This window comes from Gobius niger (genome assembly GCF_951799975.1).
Source record: "Gobius niger genome assembly, chromosome: 19".
Lineage (NCBI taxonomy): Eukaryota > Metazoa > Chordata > Actinopteri > Gobiiformes > Gobiidae > Gobius > Gobius niger.
The window spans coordinates 11,359,921-11,380,284 of NC_136870.1; the positions used below are offsets into that span (position 1 = coordinate 11,359,921).

General features: G+C 43.4%; 2 protein-coding genes across 4 annotated transcripts; both read left to right on the forward strand.

The window, feature by feature from the left end:
• Positions 1–3,629: 3,629 nt before the first annotated feature.
• stub1 (STIP1 homology and U-Box containing protein 1) lies at positions 3,630–7,411 on the forward strand. Of its 2 annotated transcripts, XM_079577711.1 has the most exons (8): positions 3,639–3,816; positions 4,515–4,742; positions 4,857–5,055; positions 5,146–5,311; positions 5,405–5,477; positions 5,580–5,636; positions 5,760–5,876; positions 6,031–7,411. In XM_079577711.1, the coding sequence occupies exons 2-8, from the start codon at positions 4,629–4,631 to the stop codon at positions 6,154–6,156; spliced, it is 852 nt and encodes a 283-aa protein (XP_079433837.1). In that variant the 5' UTR covers positions 3,639–3,816; positions 4,515–4,628; the 3' UTR covers positions 6,157–7,411. The 2 variants fall into 2 exon arrangements, with proteins under 2 accessions (XP_079433836.1, XP_079433837.1); XM_079577710.1 differs by having other exon boundaries at positions 3,630–3,816; positions 5,146–5,477.
• Positions 7,412–7,735: 324 nt separating this feature from the next.
• Positions 7,736–10,181, forward strand: LOC306978982 (C-reactive protein-like). Of its 2 annotated transcripts, none has more exons than XM_079577739.1 (3): positions 7,736–7,835; positions 7,907–7,967; positions 8,036–10,178. In XM_079577739.1, the coding sequence occupies exons 1-3, from the start codon at positions 7,833–7,835 to the stop codon at positions 8,644–8,646; spliced, it is 675 nt and encodes a 224-aa protein (XP_079433865.1). In that variant the 5' UTR covers positions 7,736–7,832; the 3' UTR covers positions 8,647–10,178. The 2 variants fall into 2 exon arrangements, with proteins under 2 accessions (XP_079433865.1, XP_079433864.1); XM_079577738.1 differs by having other exon boundaries at positions 7,760–7,835; positions 7,904–7,967; positions 8,036–10,181.
• Positions 10,182–20,364: the final 10,183 nt, after the last annotated feature.

The following is a 20,364-nucleotide window of genomic DNA, read 5'->3' on the forward strand; positions in this document are numbered from 1 at the left end:
GCTCTGTGGGTTGATTATAATGGTAAAAAAACGGCGTGTTGCAAGATGTTGCTAAAAGGTTCTATACCTGTTTGTTTTTCACAAAGGAAGCATTTGTCAACATTTTGTCACTTATAGTAGTATAATAAAATGTTGAATGTTGGACTCAAGTGACATGATACTTGAAAATAACATGATTTAGATTTCAAAAGTAAGGCACGATGAAAGTACTCTCAGAAGTTCAATTTCTTCAAAAGGTAACATGAGTATGGCCCACCTCTGGGTTCAAAGTTTATATTCAATCCCGATTTTATGAGCAGCAGCTGGAAGTTGGGTTTCCCTCCGCATCCCTGGAATTTTGCTTTCCCTCCAAAATGTCCATTGTAAAAAAAAAAAAAAAAAAAGTGCTCCCCCACCAACACTTGTTTGAGAGTGGAACCCCCCCCCCCCCACACACACACACACTTTTGAAGAGGCAGAGAGTGATGTTAAACCCACCGAGTCTTTGGACTAACACAGCATCCGCAAAAACAAACACTTTAGTTTAGTTTGCGGCTTTCGGGTAAATAATCTAAAAAACCATGACAACCGGCCACACATATTCCCATGATGGTAGTCAATTGAGAACGTAACATGTTACAAGGAGTAAAAAGGATAGTGAAGCTAAATCACCTATGTTACTATTGTATCTAAGTACTGTATAAGACCCAGTACTACCCAGTTTAAGAACTCTTTTTTTTCCATTCCTGTTAATAATACAACAAGTGAGGTTCGTTTTGACCGAACTATGGATGCCTTCAAAAGTTGATAAGCCCTTTCTCTCTCTTCCTCCCTGTTTAGTACTTAGCAGCAGGTACAGAATAGTGTTTTAATATAATTTTGAACGGAAAGTGATCGAATTATATTTAGCAGCAAAAGGTATATTTGAGAGCATTTAAGGGAACACTGTGTAACATTTTGGATTCAACTGTTGCCAAAAAAAAACAAAAAAACATGCTCCTAATGACAAGGTCTACACAGATGCTGGCTAAAAGTAGCCAAATATGAGATTTAAATAGGTTAGGTCCTCATCCAAATCCTTTGCAAAAATAGCGTGGAGATGACAAGATAAATTGTACATTGAAAATGAAAATTCCATCTTGTTGTTGTTACATCATTGCTCTATCATCCCAACAACTTAAACAAATTCAGCCGACCACTGTGACTGTAGTGACTGACGTTATCCTCTGCAGACACCAGAGATGTGTAATTCCACCCTGGCTTTTGTCTCAGGCCTAATCAGAGCGTCAGAGGTGTGTACCCGCCCTTTGACCTCTCGGGGATCTTTAGCCTTTCTCCAGCGCCTCGGGGTGAGCTGCAGGACGTCAGTCATTTAACTCCTCACCCACAGACTCCTTTGTGGGTGTCTGTGGGCATGTCTGTGGGTGTCCGCGGGCATGTCTGTGGGTGTCTGTGCTTTTTTAGACAAAAATGTGCCGAAAAAGTGACAAAAACGCTTCAAAAATGTGAGGAAAACGCTGTGACAAAGTTACAATCAGTATTGTAGGTCTTAGCTTTCAAATGAGGCATTACACTGCTGCTCTCCAGTCAAAAAGATTTTAGATTTGGGTGTAGCTGAACTGGAGAAAATGTGCTTGGTTAACGCGGGGTAAGAGTTTAAGGAATATCCCATTTTTGCGTAGCCCAAGTTTAGATGCCAGTGTTTATGTTGTTAGTTGAACATAACTGTAAACACTAATTATGTGCAATTTGTATTGTAGGCCGCAGAGACAGTTCAGCTCTTTTGTCCGACGCGTTTCATTCAGATCCACTTGAACAAACTGCAATAAGTCTATGAGCCTTTTCCCTTCTCCAAATGAGCAAGCCATCGGACAAAGGGCCACCACTGTGGATAAATACCGCTTTTGTCTCAGCCAGTTGAACTTAAGGCTTCCCTTAACGCGGCCGATAGTGTGTTCAGCCTTTCTGTCTTTTCAGATGCATTGGCGCCAACCGACAGAGCGCACTGCCAAATGGGAAAACGACTACATAGACGGAGAGAAAGAACAGAATCAATCAGGAAGTGGCAGCCTTTGAGTCGTGCCAGAGAAACCGGGCAGCTTCCTGGTCTGGTTGCCAAGGGGACGGGAGACTGAGCCAGCTGGTGCAGCGGGCAGCCGGTGGGTCTGCCGGGGAGGCCAAGGACGACGGTTAGGACTGGTTTAAAAGAAAACACTAGCTACTTCAAAAGAACATATTCAACATGGCACACGTCAGGAGCTTAACAAAAAGCTCACATATTATGCAAGCACTTATTGGAGTATGTCTGCCTGATTCATTATGCTTTTCCCCATTTTATCCCCTTTAAAATATTGTTCGAACTGTGTTTTACAATATAGTTTGGAGTCCAACTGCTTCACCGCACAATTACTGAGTACTGACAAAAATCAATAATCAAATCCGAAATCATGGAACATCAATACATCTAGGCAACTCAAACTAATATTACCAGTTTGCTTCCAAATTCCAAGTATAAGTAACATAGGCTACCCCATGTTGTCCTGTTTCTATGTTTTTCTGTAGTGAATGTGTCGGACTCCAGGAGGGTTTGTTGGCTGCTCTGGGAGATCAGGGGAACTCAGTGGCACAGATAAACACAGCTGGGGGGACCCAATGGTGCTGGCTCGTCTCTGGCCCCGCAATAACACTGTTTACTCAGGGGATGTGCCCTAATCTGCAGCTCTGATCTCTTCACAGGCACCCGACAGGCTAGGATTAAAATTGTCTTGTATATGGTCACAGCCCTGCTAATTCTTCAGCGGATAAACTTGAATGACAAATGTTTTTATGTTTAATATAAAGGCTTATGGGAGTGCAGGGGGCATGGATCCACCAGTCTGTGTGTGGCTACATCTCTGTGGGTGGCTCATTATGACAGCGTTATGGGGCTTCTTTCTTTTCCTAAAAGTAAGTATCTAAAGTTACAAAATGTCATGATATTGAACTATAGGACATAAAATTCATGAAAATAAAATTAAAAGAACATAGCTTGCAACAGACTATGTCATATAGGCATTTACGTCTGTTTACTTCTAATCAGAAATCGCACAGTGTCAGTGGAGGGTAGCAATGAATTCAACCTTTTGAATAAACTGAACAGTCTCACTTGTACTTGACAAATGTATTATTATGAAGCATTATTATTTTGTAGTATCAGTGCTACGAGTAAAGGCTTTGGTTACTCTTCCTACTGTGCGTAAATCTGAAGCAGGTTTGGAAATATCACATTTTCACTTTATTTCATATTTATTGCAATTATGTCACTACAAGAAAAGAAATACAATACATTCTCTTCTTTCTCTTTCAGCCCTGTTTGAGTACAATTATTTATAAGTAAAGTACTCCTACTTTGGTATATATTTTTGACTAAATTCCCGTCTTCTGCTGTTTGCTGAGAGAACATGCCATCCAAATGATGTCCCTTCTCCAACCACTGGCATCCGTGAACCCCGTTGTTTGTCCTAGAGCGCCCTCTGCTTATGTGTGCGATTATAACTCGCCTATGTTGTAACGCAAATCTTAAATGCTTATATAAATGTTTGAACCCATTTATTTAGAAGACAGTTGTATCACTGTTAAATTCATGGATACGTTTTAGAATTGTTGAGTTTACCTTCTGCACTTTGACTTTGCACCGTGACTTGTCGGCTTCTGTAGCTGGTGCGTCACTTGACGTCAGTACAACAACAACCTGTTATGACTGCTCGGGTGAAGGAATACAGCGTTAATTGTCCAAGACTATTTCGCTCAAATTAACCCTGCATCCCCGTCTTTACATGTGAACATTTATTTACAAAGGTGAGACCGAAAGCCCCGGTAGATCAAAATGTAAATAGAGTCATGCAAATGTCAACATTATTCAGCGAATACTAAGAAATCCAAGCTAACCTAGCATTAGCATTTTTTCCCCTGATTTGGCCTAGCGGTAGGAAGCTAAGAAAATGTCAATGTTCTCTATAGTTAAATGACATTTTATCAAACTTGGTTTTATTATTTGCGATCTTTGGACTGGTAAAGATCGAAACTATCGATTGTAATCGCCTGGGCCAAATCTAAAGCTAGTCTAGCGATACAGCTAGCATACGACCAGTGACTAATTTTAGATGATTACTTTCATTTGACAACCTATGTTGACAACGTTGACAGGTCAACTATTATGCTTCTGACACTTCTTAACATACAGTATTTAACGCATGCATTTGACATCTGCGCAGAGCTGATGTTCTCCTGTATCTTGTGCTAGTCATCACATTCCCTTTAAATCCAGTCAAAGGTTAGCTTGATCGTGTAATTATATTTGGAATTCATTTTCTGGTCATTATTGTCAGATGAAATGTTTATAATAGGCCGCACAAAGATTGTATTTGTGGTGTATTTCTAATGGAGTGTCATGGGCGTTATCAAAAGCTGCTGCTCTGTTTAGACGCGCATTGCAGGTGCATTGCAGTGAACAGACATGAGGACCTGACTTCACACACAATGTCTGTGTCCCGCAGCGCGATATCTTGAAGAGAAAGTGCATTCTTAACCAAGTCTACTTGCCAGCCGAAGAGACGGGGAACAAGATAGGGAAGCAGGGCGAAACGGGCACCGCGGAGCCGGTGGAGAAGATGGCCGGCAGCCCGGAGAAGAGTTCCACCGCACAAGAGCTTAAAGAGCAGGGGAACCGACTGTTCCTGTGCCGCAAGTACCAGGAGGCTGCAACATGTTATAGCAAAGCTATTGTGAGTATGATCATTGAAAGGGCATGTATTATATCTATACCAAAACTGTGACACGATGTGCATCATTATATGTAATGTGTCAGGTGCTTAAATTCTCCTGTTTTTTCTTACCAGAATCGCAATCCCTCAGTGGCAGTGTACTATACAAACAGAGCACTTTGCCATGTGAAACTGCAGCAGTATGACAAGGCTCTGGCAGACTGTAAACATGCCCTGGAGCTGGACAGTCAGTCGGTCAAGGCACACTTTTTCTTGGGGCAGTGTCACTTGGAACTTGAAAACTACGATGAGGCCATTGGAAACCTGCAAAAGGGTCAGAGGAAAGAAAATCCTTAACAGGGCACCTATATGTCAAACAAAGGCAATATAATGTATTGTAAGTATGTTTTTATGTGCTTCCCAGCTTACAACCTGGCGAAAGAACAGAGGTTGAATTTTGGAGATGACATTCCAAGTGCTTTACGCATTGCAAAGAAGAAACGCTGGAACAGCATTGAGGAGAGGAGAATTAATCAGGAGAATGAGCTGCATGCTTATCTGACTAAACTCATTTTGGCTGAGAAGGAAAGGTGCGTCCTGAGTCATCTTGTAATAAACTACTGTAAAAAGAAAGACAAAAATCGTCATTGTACTACGTTTTTGTCTTCTCCCCATTCAAACAGAGAAATGGATGAATACAAGAAAAGCCAGGATGATAATCAAAATGGAGATGCTACAAAGATTGGCACAAAACATGTATGTCTTGTAAATACTTATTCATTTTTGCCATAGACATGTCCTTTGTTTTAAAGATGATAATGCAGATTTAGCACTGTAAATTACACTTTGTTTTTCTAGGACAAGTACCTAATGGACATGGATGAACTGTTTTCTCAAGTGGATGAAAAGAGAAAAGTAGGACTACACACTTAACAACATTTTTGTTTTATTTTAGTAACCAACCATCTGGTGTTATGGTGTTTACTCTCATCTGACCTCATCAAAAAGTCTTCAAAAAAATATTTTGTTCCGCTGCAGAAACGGGAGATCCCAGATTACCTGTGCGGAAAAATCAGCTTCGAGTTGATGAGGGAGCCCTGCATCACACCCAGTGGAATCACCTACGATCGCAAGGACATCGAGGAGCACTTACAGGTCCATATCCATCTCATTTCATCCTCATGATAATGTTATGATAATAACATAACAGAACCAACAAGTTTATATAATCCTATAGCAAACCTGATTTTGTTCTTTCTTTATCTACTATTGAAACTTTCACTGACGCCTCATTAACCTCTGTATCTAGCGAGTGGGCCACTTTGACCCGGTGACCAGAAGTCCACTGACCCAAGACCAGCTCATCCCCAACCTGGCCATGAAAGAAGTGATTGATGCCTTTATCCAGGAGAATGGCTGGGTGGAGGACTACTGAACAGCCTCAGCCCTTTGACATGAGCCTGGACTGTACTGTAGACTGTAGAGAACAGGTCACTCTTTGCCTGGATGTAACATTTACCCCTATCTGGAGAAGCCTTACTTTGGATTATCATCAAGAAGCGGTGTGTCTTCTCCCAACATTTGATCTTGGCGGTTTACAGCTGGTTGTCCAAGGCCTGCTGTTCTCTTGAACTGTTTGACTTTATCTTTCTCAAGATGTTCGGCCTATCTTTATACATTGGCCCATTGACAAACTCTTGTTGTTTCTTAGTGCCACGATTCTTATGAAGCATAAACTTTGCACTGCAGTGTTTTCACAGATGCCCACAGTATGCTCAGCACACACAAAGAATCTAGTATGTGGATTATTCAGTTCAACTACTACTAGTATTTAGTAAATGTTTGTTCATTTGCTGGACACATGTGAGATCAGAATATCAATTGTACCTTCTTCTAGTGCATACAAAGATGAGCTACTCTTCTACTGTAGAATATCAACAGAACGAGTATATAGCCTCACTCAATCAAACTGTTAACCTTATCTGCCTCTAGATGGCGCTACAAAATTATTATTGCTGGTCGTTTTCAGTCACTAAAAACCAAGACAAATCCATGTTGCGCCATTTTACAGAAAAATAAATTGAATGTATACAATGTTCTACTTAATCTGAAGCTTTTGTGTAAAATAAGGCTGTTGAAGCCTCTACAAAGACTGCAGACAGAAATTGCTGGATAGTAAAGTTTGCTGATGGAAAAAACAATGAAATGTCAAGTTTACAATCTCTCAAAGAGCTGCTTCTGTGTTGTTCATGAAATATTTAATGTTAAAAATGGCCTTTTACTTGGCGATCTAAACTCACTCAACACTTCCTCTGATAGACAATAAAATGGAAATTTTCCTCCTTTCAATTGTTACTTCAGAAAACAATCAGTTGGACTCTTAAGTGAAAAACGAGTTACGGATTTATGATGATGCTGGAAGGAGCATTTATTCTGTGTTGAGTGCTGTTCTGCATTTCCTGTAATGAACTGATTTTAGTTCACCTGCTCTTGAGCTTGTGTCTGTGGTGAGTTCGGCTGTTGGTTCACTTAAAAGTGATGTATATAGTTTGCTTGTGTACCTTGTGAAATTTGAATTCTTGACAAAATAGGGTTCCCCTTCTTTTGAGAAGTCCCAGCGTTTAAGAAACTGTATTAAATGTAGATATGTTAATATCATAAATTCCTGCTTGTTTTTTGTTGGTCCTCATTAAACAGTAAAATTTTTGTCCGTCTGATTTATTTGATCTTATAAAATGAAGGACATTTTATTGTGGGGTGGAAGTGACCTCTACAATACGCAGCAATGACAAGAGATATTAAAAGCTACTTCAGTGGATAATTAATTGTGATCAAGATAATATTGACGTAATAATAAGAAATAAATAAAATAATTTTGACACACAATACCAAGGAGGCATAATAGGAGAGCGACGTCAGTCAAGGCTGTCCACTGTTGGCACTGCATGTTCCCGTGCAACATACAGACACACACATAAAAAGAGTGTCGCACCCATCAGTCGCCTTCAAACACTGAGTCTATTGTGTGTCCACTGAAGAGCTGACGTTTGGCTGGTGCCACAAGGGAAGAGCACTGAGCTCAGGACGCAGGCCTCAGCAACAAGCATCAAAATGGTAGGGCAATGTTTTATTTCAATGATGGACATTTATGTGTTGAATGTTTTAAGAATCTTGTGTTTCAGCAGAAATCTGCTCATTTGCTTTCTGTGTTGGCCTTGTGTTTGACCTCTAACTCAGCAACTCAAAGTAAGAAAGAACAACTAAGTATCATTTCAGGCAATACAACAAAAACAATTACTCCTTTTCTTTTGCAGTGGGCCTCAGTGACAAAGTCCTGATCTTTCCTTATGAGACAGACTTCAGCTACGTGGCCCTGATCCCTCAGAAGGAGATGGCTCTGAAGGCCTTTACTCTGTGCATGCGAGTGGCCACAGAGCTGCCAGAGGAGCGGCAGATCATCCTGTTTGCATACCGCACTCCTGACTATGACGAGCTCAACGTGTGGCGTGAGAGGGACGGGCGCATCGCTTTTTACATGAGCGGTGACGGAGCCTTCTTCCACCTGCCGCCTCTGGGCACTTTCCGCACCAGCCTCTGCCTCAGCTGGGAGTCCCGCACCGGCCTGGCTGCCTTCTGGTACGAGGGTAAGCGCAGCACGTACCAGGTGTACAAACCGGGACACACAATCCGACCTAAAGGCACTGTGCTGCTGGGACAGGACCCCGACAAGCACCTGGGGGGTCTGGAGGCGCAGCAGAGCTTTGTGGGCGAGCTCACCGACCTCAACATGTGGGACTATGTTCTGTCCAGAAGCATGATCCAGGCCTGGCACTACAGACATAAAATCCCAAAGGGCAACATCTTTGACTGGGCCACCGTCAGCTATGACCTGAGCGGGAACGTGATGGTGGTAGATGATGACTGACAGAAGCCTGAGTCGAGAGGAGAACGGGCTACAGAGGTGTGTGTTGGAGTAATGTGGGTCATTGTCTTTGCTTTACTATGTTAGCTTAAGAATACAAGGTTTATGTGGCATCTCATCACAGTGTCAAGAAGCTGTTACAATTATCAGGTTAATTTGTTGCAGCAGGAGTGAGAATGACGGACTGCAGTTTGAAAAAGATAAACAGTCCAAAGAGACTGGGCAGATGAGGGGAAGAAGTTCCAAGTCATCTCATGTATTTCTCGTCAATGGAGACAAAGCTCTGCCCTGCTGTGTGGACAGAGCTTTATATACATCGCAATAATGTACCTGATCTTACATCAATTAATAATTTTTGTTCAGTGTATTACTGTTAATCATGGTTTTAATCAATCTAAACAGTTTAATTCATATATTTTTCTTAAGCTTTTTTACACATATTTTTTTAAACAAACCAATTACAAATAAATCAATACATAATAAAAGTTAAAAATATGTTTACTGTACTGCATTAGTTTAGAATGGTCCCTTATAATGACTGCAGTCTATTACACTTCTATTTTTAAGAACGTTGTCTTTGACTCCAAAGTCTGTTAATGAGTTTAATGTGTTTCCAATGATGTAAGAAAGCTTTTGGCTCTGAAATGAAATTACACAGTCTGCATTAATAATAATGTTTATAATTGGGGGAAAGTGTTATTCTTTGAAGTGTAGCGGCCCTCTCCACAATCATGCCCCCGTGACACATTTGGAAGAAATAATAATTTGTTCAATGCTTTATATCTATGTATGCACACAGTAATTTAATGTAACTATGACTTTCTGGTTTAAAACGTCCTTTGTCTTTTTGTGCTTTGATTTAATGGCTCAGTACGAAGCATGTTTCTTGTAATAAGGGCAGAAGCCATAATGAGATGGATGTGTTACATGTAACTTGCATAAACCAAGTCATATGGAACTGCTACACTAATAAAAGCCCCTGAGAATCAGCTGAGGGTCAAATGTTGTCCATCCAAGTGTAACGCTGTAGCCCTGACTTCCTCCTCTCTCTGTGACCTCCTTACACAAAACAGAAGTTTTTCCTCTGCAGTGCGCCCAGGCACCCGGTCCCTTGAGGCTGAGAAACTGCGCGTGTTTCTGAAAACCACCGTCGGCTCTCTTTGGCAGCAGCGTCTAAATGAGGAGAAGCGAAGGCAGGGCCGACGAGCTCTGACTGCGGGTCAGCAACCAAATGTTCCACCTTCTTGGATGTTGGAATGCATCAATCGCAGTGCCCACTCACTGTGTGGTAACACCTTTGTGGACCATCTGCCCAGGCCTCAGCTTCTGAGCCCTTAAGTCCACACAAACACACAGCCGGCTTCTTTGTGTGTCTCTGTGTACTGGTAAGTCGTCATCAAACTATAGGTACGATTTTTGGTTTGAGTTGGTTGAAAAATAATTCTTCAGTAACTCTATATTCCCCTATTCTTTTCATGGTAAACCACTTTTTCTTATTGCTATTTTTAATCTGTAATTATTGTTACTGTAGCTCAAACGGACCTCGATTAAATTAATCTGTATAAATGAATTGTATTAATGCCTATAACATGCACAATAATTTTCTCCATTGTGATATCAATAAAGGCTATCTTATCTTATAAATATTACTGAAATTACTTTGTATTTTCTATTGTCTTTCCAGACCAGTCCTTTTTTTCCACACAGGTTGCAATCAGCAGATTTGATCCTTGTGCTTGGGATGCTCGGATCACTGCTCAGTCAGTGGAAAATCCTTCCCCTGTGCATTGCATGTATAATCCCAGTGAACAAACAGTTGTGGCCTGCCTGTCCCGCTCGCGGACAGGGCCGGCAGTCTGCGGGCCTACCAGATCTGCATATTGGCCCGTGGTGCTGGAAGGCGGCGGTGCTCACTGGGTATATGTGTGGCGCGCGTGTGGAGCTGGTGAAATGTCTTCCACGCGAGAGGACATAGACGGCGAGAGGAGCAGCGCGTGAGGCGGCCGGGGCGGACAGAAGGAGGGCCGTTCTGGATTCCTTCGAGCAACTCCAAATAGATTTCCAGGCAAAACATATTTGCATAAGCAAGACAGTGCTATGAGCGATCTGAGAGAGCCGCGTTAGGCATGTGTGCACTGAACAGATGGATAATTTTTTTAGAGCTTTCTTGCAGAAATTTCAGACCATTAAATTAGGATCTTGGCCACGATTCAGGTGACTTTTGTTCATTGTGTTTAGAAAAAAGGTCAAACTCTTCAAGCCTCACCCTTTTGAGTTGGGTATGTTGTTGGCCAATCAATAAAGTCTTATTTGCTAAAGTGTAAAAATAATTTAAGGTTCTGGTACTTTCACATTAGTGTCTTTTTGGCTCTGCATGTGTCCCAGTCTGTGCTCTGCAACTGCAACCAATAGTAACTGGTAGCCATTAGTATTATGTCAATTCAATCGGCTTTCTTGTCAATTCTAGGACAGGTCATTGAATCTTAAAGTCTAACAATATCAGCACTCGTTTTCTATGGGCTTTGAAATGGGAAATCTGCTGTCGAAAGTTGTCCAGAGCCAAACGGGAAGCGTAAATGGCACCTTCCTCTTTAACCCTGTCACCGTCCTCCTCAGAGCTCGTGGTGCGGCAGTGGTCTCTGGTCCTCCCCTCTGGGCTGTATGAAAAATTCACCAGGCCGTCCCATTAGAGTCAGTCCGAATCAGGGCGCAGGCGTTGCAGCGCGGGCCCCCACACATGACACTTTTATCACTTGAGACTTAGCAGCGCAAATGTTATGTTTAGTAAACAGCAAATCACAGCAGATGCACGGTGTCCGAGCGCGCTAGGTTCAGGCCTGCGCACACCGCCGCGTAAATGCATTCACACGCCGGGGCAGACGCGGGGGGTCACAAGTCCCGGCCGATAAAGGCAGATGGACCGTACCCTTTTCATGTGAGTTTTTCACACTGATGGTGAGAGTCCTGACCTTTACTGAGTCCATGTGCGAGCAGCTGGCTGAAGCCGAGGTGATACCTCCAGGCAGGAGCGACCACACTGTCTACCTCAGAAAAGGCTACACGACCTGGGCCTGCAACGACGGACAAAAGCGCTATTGTTACTGAACGGAGAAATGGGAAAACAAAAACATCTTTTACCTTTACCCCACAAAAACAAGCCCCATAAAAAACAGTTTCTTAGCCAACACTTAAATAAATGCATCCTATCATAATAACTCACTGCAACATGCTTTTAATCTGAATGTTTTTTCACTCACTTGACTCAATCCCTTTGGAATCTCTGGTAGACTCAACAAATCATATGAAATAAATGAACTGATAAGCGTGTAAGTGCGGGGAGACCCTGAAACGTGTCCTAATTTGGATGTGAGACTGAATCATTTCCACTGTTCTCCACGGGCTCTCTGGCCATGTCCTAAAGTCTGCTGCGGCACGTGCCTGTGAGAGCAGAAGCGATCCTGATGAACCCGGGTGGCTGTGGTTTTTGGCGCTCGCCCCTGGGCTGCTGTGTGCGGCGAACATATGAGCCACGCCACAGCGAGTGCAGGCGGAGGCGGTCCGGGGACTGCTGATTAAATATTACAGCCCTCTAAATGGATGGAGATTAGCCTCTGTGGGAATGTTAGGGCTTAATTTACCCCCCGGCCAAAAGCGTGTGTGTGTGTGGAGCTGTGAGGAGGAGCGGAGTGGGAGGAAGGGGTTGTTCGACATGGGGCGCTGTCTAAATGCACTACACGGATCTCACAGTAGGTCAGTGAGTGATGTCCTGTGGTTTTACAGTAACTACAGTAGCTGGTAGTTTTGTCATGGCCCCGAGGAATATTGAAGAGTCAAATTCTAATCATAGAAACATGGAGAACATATTACAGTGTAGGACTAGATTCTTCTAATAGATAATAGGGCAACAATTCGTTCACGATACTATGAATACTTTCCACTTTTGTGACACACTGATTGCGTTTGATAGCCATTATTTATAAATAATCTGGTTCTTTGCAAAACTACACTCAGTAGCCCAAACCCACCACCTTCACCATATGATCTGATCGGAATTTTATCAGGTGAACATATATGATGAAATTGTGTCTGTTCATTGTGAAGCATAATAACGAGAGATGACCATTTCTCTCAGCTAGAAATCCTCTGCATACGATATTTCTAATCTCAGCACGACTGTCCAGATTCAGTTATGGTCAAGTACAAATAAGAGGAAGAATCTTTTTAAACACCAAAGTGTATTGGTAATATTCTGAGAGATTCTAGGACATGATTTTCAACATAGTAAGAGTTACATTTGAGCTTTTTAGTATTTCACTAAAAAGCTGTCATTTTAATTGCCATTTGTTTTCTATGTTGTGTTATGCTATGTCGACATGTACTTTAAATAATTGATGACTTGGTTTTGTAGTTCACCACATTCCAAATGCTTTTAAGAGCAGGAGAGTGTTTTGAGGTCTTTGCATGAAAAGCCTACACTTTATTATTTATAACACATGACTTGTATAGAGCAGAGTCATCTCTTTAATCATTTTATAGGCACACTTCTGGAATAGCTTGATTAACATATGTTTTCTCAGTGTTTGTGCGTCAGATGCAGCACTGCGAGGCCTTTATTCTGTTTTTTCCTCTCGTAATGGACAAACATTCATCAAACACACAGCACATATGTGTGAGCATCCACAGACAATAGTGGCCACGTGTGCACACACACACAAGCACTCTGCGCCACTGGGCAGGGACTAGCCTGAAAGATTGAAAGCAATTAAAACTATCATCTGCAGTGGCTCTGGGCTGGCCTGTGGCTGCGAGGGGGGAGCTGCCACAGTGCATCAGGCTCTGAGTCTCAGCAACGCACCGCGACATGAGAGAGAGAGGCCCTCTCTCCCGCACACACCAAACAGCTACATAACGCACGGCAGCTCCACGGCGCACTTCGCCAAACAGCTACCACAACACTAGATGCTGCTGCGCCTTCATGCTGCAGCTGTATTTCCTTATTCCTTCCATCAGGAAGTCAAACAGGGCATGGTTTATTTCCAGAGTGTGCTAGAGCTGAGCTGTTGACAGAGTTTAGCTGTGTAATGCTTTATAATGGCCTGCCCTAAAGCAGCAGCCACCTATACCTCTCCAGAGGTCAAGTCAGGAAGAAGATGAAAAGTTTCAGCTGCCACGCAATGATACAAGAAGATTGTGCAAGATGCCTTCGGTGTTCAGATAAATGCTTGTTTTTTCTAGTTATGTACAGCCCACAGAGTGTGCAGAGCCCTGGGTGCAGGTGCTGCTGAAAACAGAGGAGCAGATATTGTTGGGTAAATACTTGAGTGGTTTGGGATGTGTGAGAGGCGCGTGCACAGGCACACAGAGCGCTCATCAGTCTGATCTCATTAGGAGGAGAAGTGCTGTAACTCGGAGCTGTTTGGCCAAACTTGGAGCAGTTTACCTGTGTTCAGATCCTTGGGAATGGTGGCTGTCTGGCTCTGTCTGGACTGGCCCTTAACAAGTCTCCTCAGGACAACCACACCACCATTATCAAGTGGAGCTACTGTTTCACTCTCCTGCCGCCTCCCTCTCCTCCACTCCCTCCGATCAGCTCCCGACCTGTCACTCTCACTTAGTGTCTACATTAGCACCGGTGCTTGCCTCATCCTGGTTCTCTTCAGCACTCCTCGGCTCTACCTCCCCGTGGTGCGTTTGAATACATATCTCCGATATTCAGCCCCTACTTAATTTGACAGGCCCCTGTTTTGTCAGTCTGACAGGCCTATAGCAAGACACTAATAGGCCACAGAGACCACCAGCAAAGCACCAGCCAAGGAGGGCCCTGCGGTGCCAGTCCCCATCAACCTCTACGTCTCTTGGGGCCATGAAGGCAGGCGAGAGGGGGAGAGGGTCAGAAGTGCGTTGGACGGACAGTAGTGCTGTCACACCAGGCCACAGCAGACTGGACTAGGCCTTAGTACTGACAAGCATCACGGCTCCTCCGCAGCCCCCGCTCCTCCCATCACAACAGCGCACACACAAAGAGGGCAAAAAGAGCAGCCATGGGGGGCATCTGGGGATCTAATGACTGCACCTGCCACTCACAGCCCGGCAACAGTCATCACGGAGATGACAGCTGAAGGAAATTAACGGCACGCTGTTTGTTTTTGGGAAAGAGACGCAATGGGGCAGTGGGACAGAGGTGTGTGGGGGCAGGTTTACCCTTCAGCACTGCTGTCCAGCGGATCAAAACCTGTTAGCCTTTGATAGTGTTTAATTGATGGCCAGTGATGCGGGGAAGAAAAGCGATCCGAAATTTAAGGAATTAGTCTTTTGTGTCTGCCTCAGAGCAGGTATCACAGAGACAAGAGTCCAAGTACACAATCGAGTGAAGAGGCCCCCTCTAAGTCAATGCTGATATTTTTCAAGACAGTTTGTAGCTCTTGACTGCAGTTGCTGATCTACACCATTAAACCATCAGCAAACGTAATATAATACACATGCCCCTTAACTCAAGCACAATGCTGTTCTATATCTTCCATCACTTTTATTCATTCTATTTGTAAGAAAAGGTAACATAATATCTAACGTAAAACTGTGTAAAGATGCTTTTATTAATGTAAATAATTCCTCCCTATGGGAAATGTAGGCAGCTGAGTACATGCATTCCAGTCATGTCATCTTTTTTTTCTTCTTTTTGAGGACACTTCTCTACTCCAAGAATAGACTATTTTAGTGCTAAATTCTTATTTGTTGTGGATGCAGTCCTGACGTTGTATCACTGTGAAATGTAAATGTTTAGTACGTTGAAGGTGGAGTGGGCGCTCACAAGCCTCTTGCTTCAGCCAACTCCTTTTGAGCATCTATAACTGTTTAAGGTGTAATTTTGTCAATTAGAAAATACTAAAACTGCTGAAATAACGAAAAAAGAAGTTGTTTTTTGCTGCTGCTGATGAAATGCCCCGTCACTGTTAATAACACTAAGAATAGAATTACTCACACTCTACCTAATATTAGCAGTAGAGGTGCTGGATGAGCATCAGGACATAGTTATCAATCAAAACCATCTCAAAAGCTCAGTTGCTAATCAAATATTTATACTTTCCATACACTATGACATTGGAACATCTTTAATTCCTCACGTGATTAATATCCTTTTCATATTTGACAGCACGCAGAAGCTCTGGCTGTAAACGTCTGTCAGCACTGGGACCAGAGCCAGAGAGAGGGGACTCCTGGGGTCTTTCCCTCTTAGTGAATTATTAAGGTTTACTAATACTTCATAAATCCCCTCTTTGTCCTGTCCATTACCAGCCTGTCACATCGTCTCGCTGTGGCTCGACTGACTCACTTGCTTCATCTAAATGACAGAAGTTAAACTGTGTTCCAGAGGAGGAGAAGGGGGCAGAGCAGAGGGGGGGCAGTGTGCGAGTAGGCCCCCGGGCTCCATGATTAGAGAAGGCTGACTTGAGTTTGTGTAGCTGTCATAGAAACTGTTATTTTTTATTTTCTACAAAATGTAATGGACAAAATTGCATATACCGTAGTTTGAGTGTTTTCCCTCATAGTTTCTTCTATATGATCTCTGCATGTACACCACCAGCTCAGGCCCTGTCCTCCTCCCCTCTCGCCCCCTCCCAAACAGCCAACCTTGCCTGAGTGCGTGCCTGGCGGACTCTCTCTGCGTCTCGACAGCCGAGCTGGTCGTTGCCCCGAGCGCTGAGGAGCTGTCGCCTCTCGTTAGTGTCGCCACGACGACCCCAAGTCCTGCCTGCTCCTTGATTAGAGAGAGGTGGATGAGGAGTGTGTCAGTGTTACTGTAGTGAGAGGGAGGAGGCCCACAGAGCCGCTTTAAAGATCACTGATTTGGTCAATTGGCCTCGCACTCCAGTCCCACAGAAGGGCACTCATGACTCAGCGGGGTTATCATTTAGGCAGGCACTCGGTCAGTATATACAGCATGAGCCAAAAACCTACGCAGGACTACTCAGTAGTGACTGCAGAACTGCATTTATCTGCTCGGTCTTAATTAAGGACATATTAGATGAAGCTGTATTTTCAAAGCACTGGTCGTGGCTGACCTTGTAAGAACTGTCTGCAGCCGGATGGCGGGGTCAGTGAATCCAGAGCCCCCCAAGGGAGACATAAATACACTGTGTGATTTCTCTTCTACATACAGTATATGCCCTGCCCTGGGCACAGCTGTCCATCTCTGGACAGTTTCTCTGCCCAAAGGGAGCACTGACTGAACCCGGTGCTCACACTGACCATCTGTCTGTCTTCACTGCAGTACCACACCACTCGGCTCAAAGTGGCCTGCATACATACAGTAAAATCACATTCAAAAACTTTTTGCCTAAACGATATATAGGCATCTTGGCAAACAAAATCCTGAGAACAATTATTCTCTATTGTCTTATATAAGACATACCTGAGAGACTTTTCAAGGATTTATGCAAATCAACATATTCTCCATTTAAAAGAGTGAATAGATTATTTACTCATACACCCTCTTTGTGTTGCTCTAGCTTTGAATCATCAGGGCTGCATTGTTATGGAAATGTATTGCAATAGCAATCAGACCTGTCATATATATTCTTTGTGCACACACACATTTGAGAGAAGACTGAAAAATGTACTGACAAACTAATACGACATACCGCCTTGTGAATTCACGATCTCGTTAGATGTAGGAAGGTTGGCAGGCTGTGCCTGAACCGTAAGGGAATGAGCGATTTTTGGTAATCTGTGCAGCTGCACTTTTGTCAGTCTGCCCCAAGGCCAGCTGTGGCTACATATGAAACCAGCACCAGAGTATAGAGTGAATCAAAAATGGTCCCTTCTTGTAACACGCATCGGGGGACACAAATAAGATCTTCTCCCCTCCGAAATAAAACATAAACTAAGAAATGTTTGAAGCATGTAGGGTTGGCTGGTTTTAAACATAAAGATTCTATGGAGACAGAATATTTTGCTGTTGGCAAAAGATATTGCACTTTGGAAATAATGTCCATCACTGCGACTTGTTAACCACTCAAATTGAGTTTTTGATTTGATTGAGTCCAAGGACAAGTCTGCGTTTGTGAAAATGGGTGAGAGAGACAGCAAGTGAGAGAAGAACAAGACTCGCCCCCCAGCTATAGCTTCCTGACTTGTTTATTTGCTAACTGGGTGGGAGGGGAGGGTGTGAGCAGGAGCGGAGGGTGAACATATGGTTTGCTAAAACATGGACTTGTAGTTGGGGAGGCCGAGGCACCCCAAGGGATAGAGCTAAGGGCTTTAGTCGCTGTCTCCCTCAATTCCTCCCGCATGGACAGCCAGAGCTCCAACAGCTTTCTGCAGCAGTTCGCCGCACTCTACGGCCACATATTCATTATTGTACTCCTTTAAAGCACCTTGGTCATACCGCCAGTGTGTGCTGGAAGCTCGGACAGCAGAGGCCATGCTCCCTCTGGGAGCACATCTGGAGAGCAGCGTCACAATGATAATAAGAGGAGAAATGTGTGACACAACACATCAAAGTGGTGCACCATTTTCTTAGTCCGCACTCATCACTAAATTGAAACACATCTGGTCAGGCTGACATGGTGACAGATTTGAAAGCTCAAGATGAATATGATACACATGTCACATCAGGTCAGGGCTGTTGGTAAAAGGTTTGGTGGTCGTAACAAAATACAAATACCAGTACACTCCCCAAGCATAAAGGCGTTGCTTGACTTTTTGGCAGGACAGAGGGTGACCTGGTCAGACTTAGACAATGACAGTTACTGTGAAGGACTGTGAGAAGTCACTGAAGCTCTGCAGCAGATATCAGTGCAGCAGAAGAGATAGACAGTTAAGCCCAGCTCGGCCCTGGAGGGCAGTGTGTTTATGGACACAGTCACTCTGGGATCAGTGTGTACACACATGGGCTCACACAGGCTGCATTGATGAAAAAACATATGCACCCTCCCTGTGGGTCAGTGAGTTAATATGCAGAGTTACAGATTTGGTGACTACAGTTGTTTAGAGACTCACACATATATGTGCTTGTGCACAAACGCAGCCTGAAGGTCAGTGGTGTGATGGACATGACTCTTGATTCACTCTGACAGAATCGGCTGCTTCCTTTCAATTCCACTTCCTTTCCCCCATCAGGTGACACCCACAGGTGCCTCGGCAACAGAGACCCCACCTCCCGCGGCAGGGTTTGGGGCAGCTGTGGAAACAAGAGGTTTGGAGTCTGAGACGATGGGCGACAGCCATCAGGCGAGGCACCAGCTGCTGCATGTCACCAAACCATAGCACACCTCTCCATGCACCATACACACTGACACTTGTGTATGATAAACAGTCAATGATAGGCCTCAGCTGCGGCTTCTTCCAACTGAATACCTCTGTCACAAGCCCCTCACGCCGAGAATTCAAAGCCATCAATCCATATCTGATGTTTCCATTTACCAAGGCTCAGTGAAGGGCACAGATATCTGCAGAGCAAACTCCGAAAAGTCAGAAGCCATTCAGCGCTGAACTCTGACATCTGCCCTTTTCAGACATCCACCCAGCTCACTTCAGAGGCTGCATTTCCACTTTGGACAGTGGCCAGTCTTCATCTGCCTTCATCTTTGTAATTGTGAGTGCTCATTTAAGTGTAATGCTCAAAATGTCTCATTGAACGCTTCCAGCACTGTTCCCTCACGACCATGGATGCCACTCACATCAGTTAAGAGCCCACCTCTTTGTCTTAATGGGTCATTAAGGAGGATGGCAGACATGAGGTAAAAAGGAATGGGTATATACATAGTGTATACAACCAGTGTAATCCAAACAAAGGAGACAGCAGAGAATACTCAGAAATATACTTCACATGACATACTGTGCCATACATCTCAAGTAATCAGGTAATTAAATTAAATTAAAGGAAAGTGTAAAAGGAAGAAGAAAAAACAGTCTACTTAAATAGACTAGAAAGATAATATAAATATATATAGCAGTGATTACATAATGATTCATATTTACCATAATCACTATTCTAAATCAATACTAGTCATTTTGACCATCTCTAGGACCTTTGTTTTTGTTTTTACAATAATCATTTTAACATTTGTTTAGCCATCAATAGAAGATTCTTTTTTACCTTTGTTTTGCTTTTTCCAACACCAAAAAAAAAAGAGGACATGCGGCAGGGACATTTTCATATCATTAAATCCCTTCTTTTGTGTCAACTTTTCTTTCAAATTGATATCAACCTCAAAGAGAGCGTCCTCACCTCTCAAGACAGGAGCTGTACCCAGACGAACTCTGAGCTGAGTCTACGTATCCTTCCTCAGGCATCACTGTGGGTTCTGTGGACTCCTGCTTGATGACAGACAATTGTTTCTACAGCAGCAAGACCTGATATGAAGAAAACTACATTAAAAACAATCAAAATGGTAGTGTAATATGGATTTAAATAACATCTGATCCTCTTGTGAGAGCTTTATCTTATTAACATAGCATTGTCTGTGCCTCGCTGATCAGAAGGAGCCTGCTTGCTGACGCTGGCTTGTTTATCTTTTGAGCTTTAGGACGGCTTAGTTGCTACAGTAGTACAGTAGTATACGATCTGGAATGTTCTGCAGTGGAGCTTAAAGAACGTCCAGATGCAGTAGTGCTATGGTCTAAGCATGTAAGCATCGGTCTGGGAATTAGCTTTACCGATTTGATTTTGGTTCTTCTTACAGGATCTATCACATTCACCTAAGATGCTCGTAAGAGGGG

Excerpts from the sequence above, each read along its gene's own strand:
- stub1 (XM_079577710.1), top strand. The coding sequence starts at position 4,629 with ATGGCCGGCAGCCCGGAGAAGAGTTCCACCGCACAAGAGCTTAAAGAG. Across the intron at positions 5,478-5,579 it reads CAAAGATTGGCACAAAACAT|GACAAGTACCTAATGGACAT; the intron begins GTATGTCTTGTA and ends TTGTTTTTCTAG. Across the intron at positions 5,877-6,030 it reads ACATCGAGGAGCACTTACAG|CGAGTGGGCCACTTTGACCC; the intron begins GTCCATATCCAT and ends CTCTGTATCTAG.
- LOC306978982 (XM_079577738.1), top strand. Across the intron at positions 7,968-8,035 it reads CTCTAACTCAGCAACTCAAA|TGGGCCTCAGTGACAAAGTC; the intron begins GTAAGAAAGAAC and ends TTTCTTTTGCAG.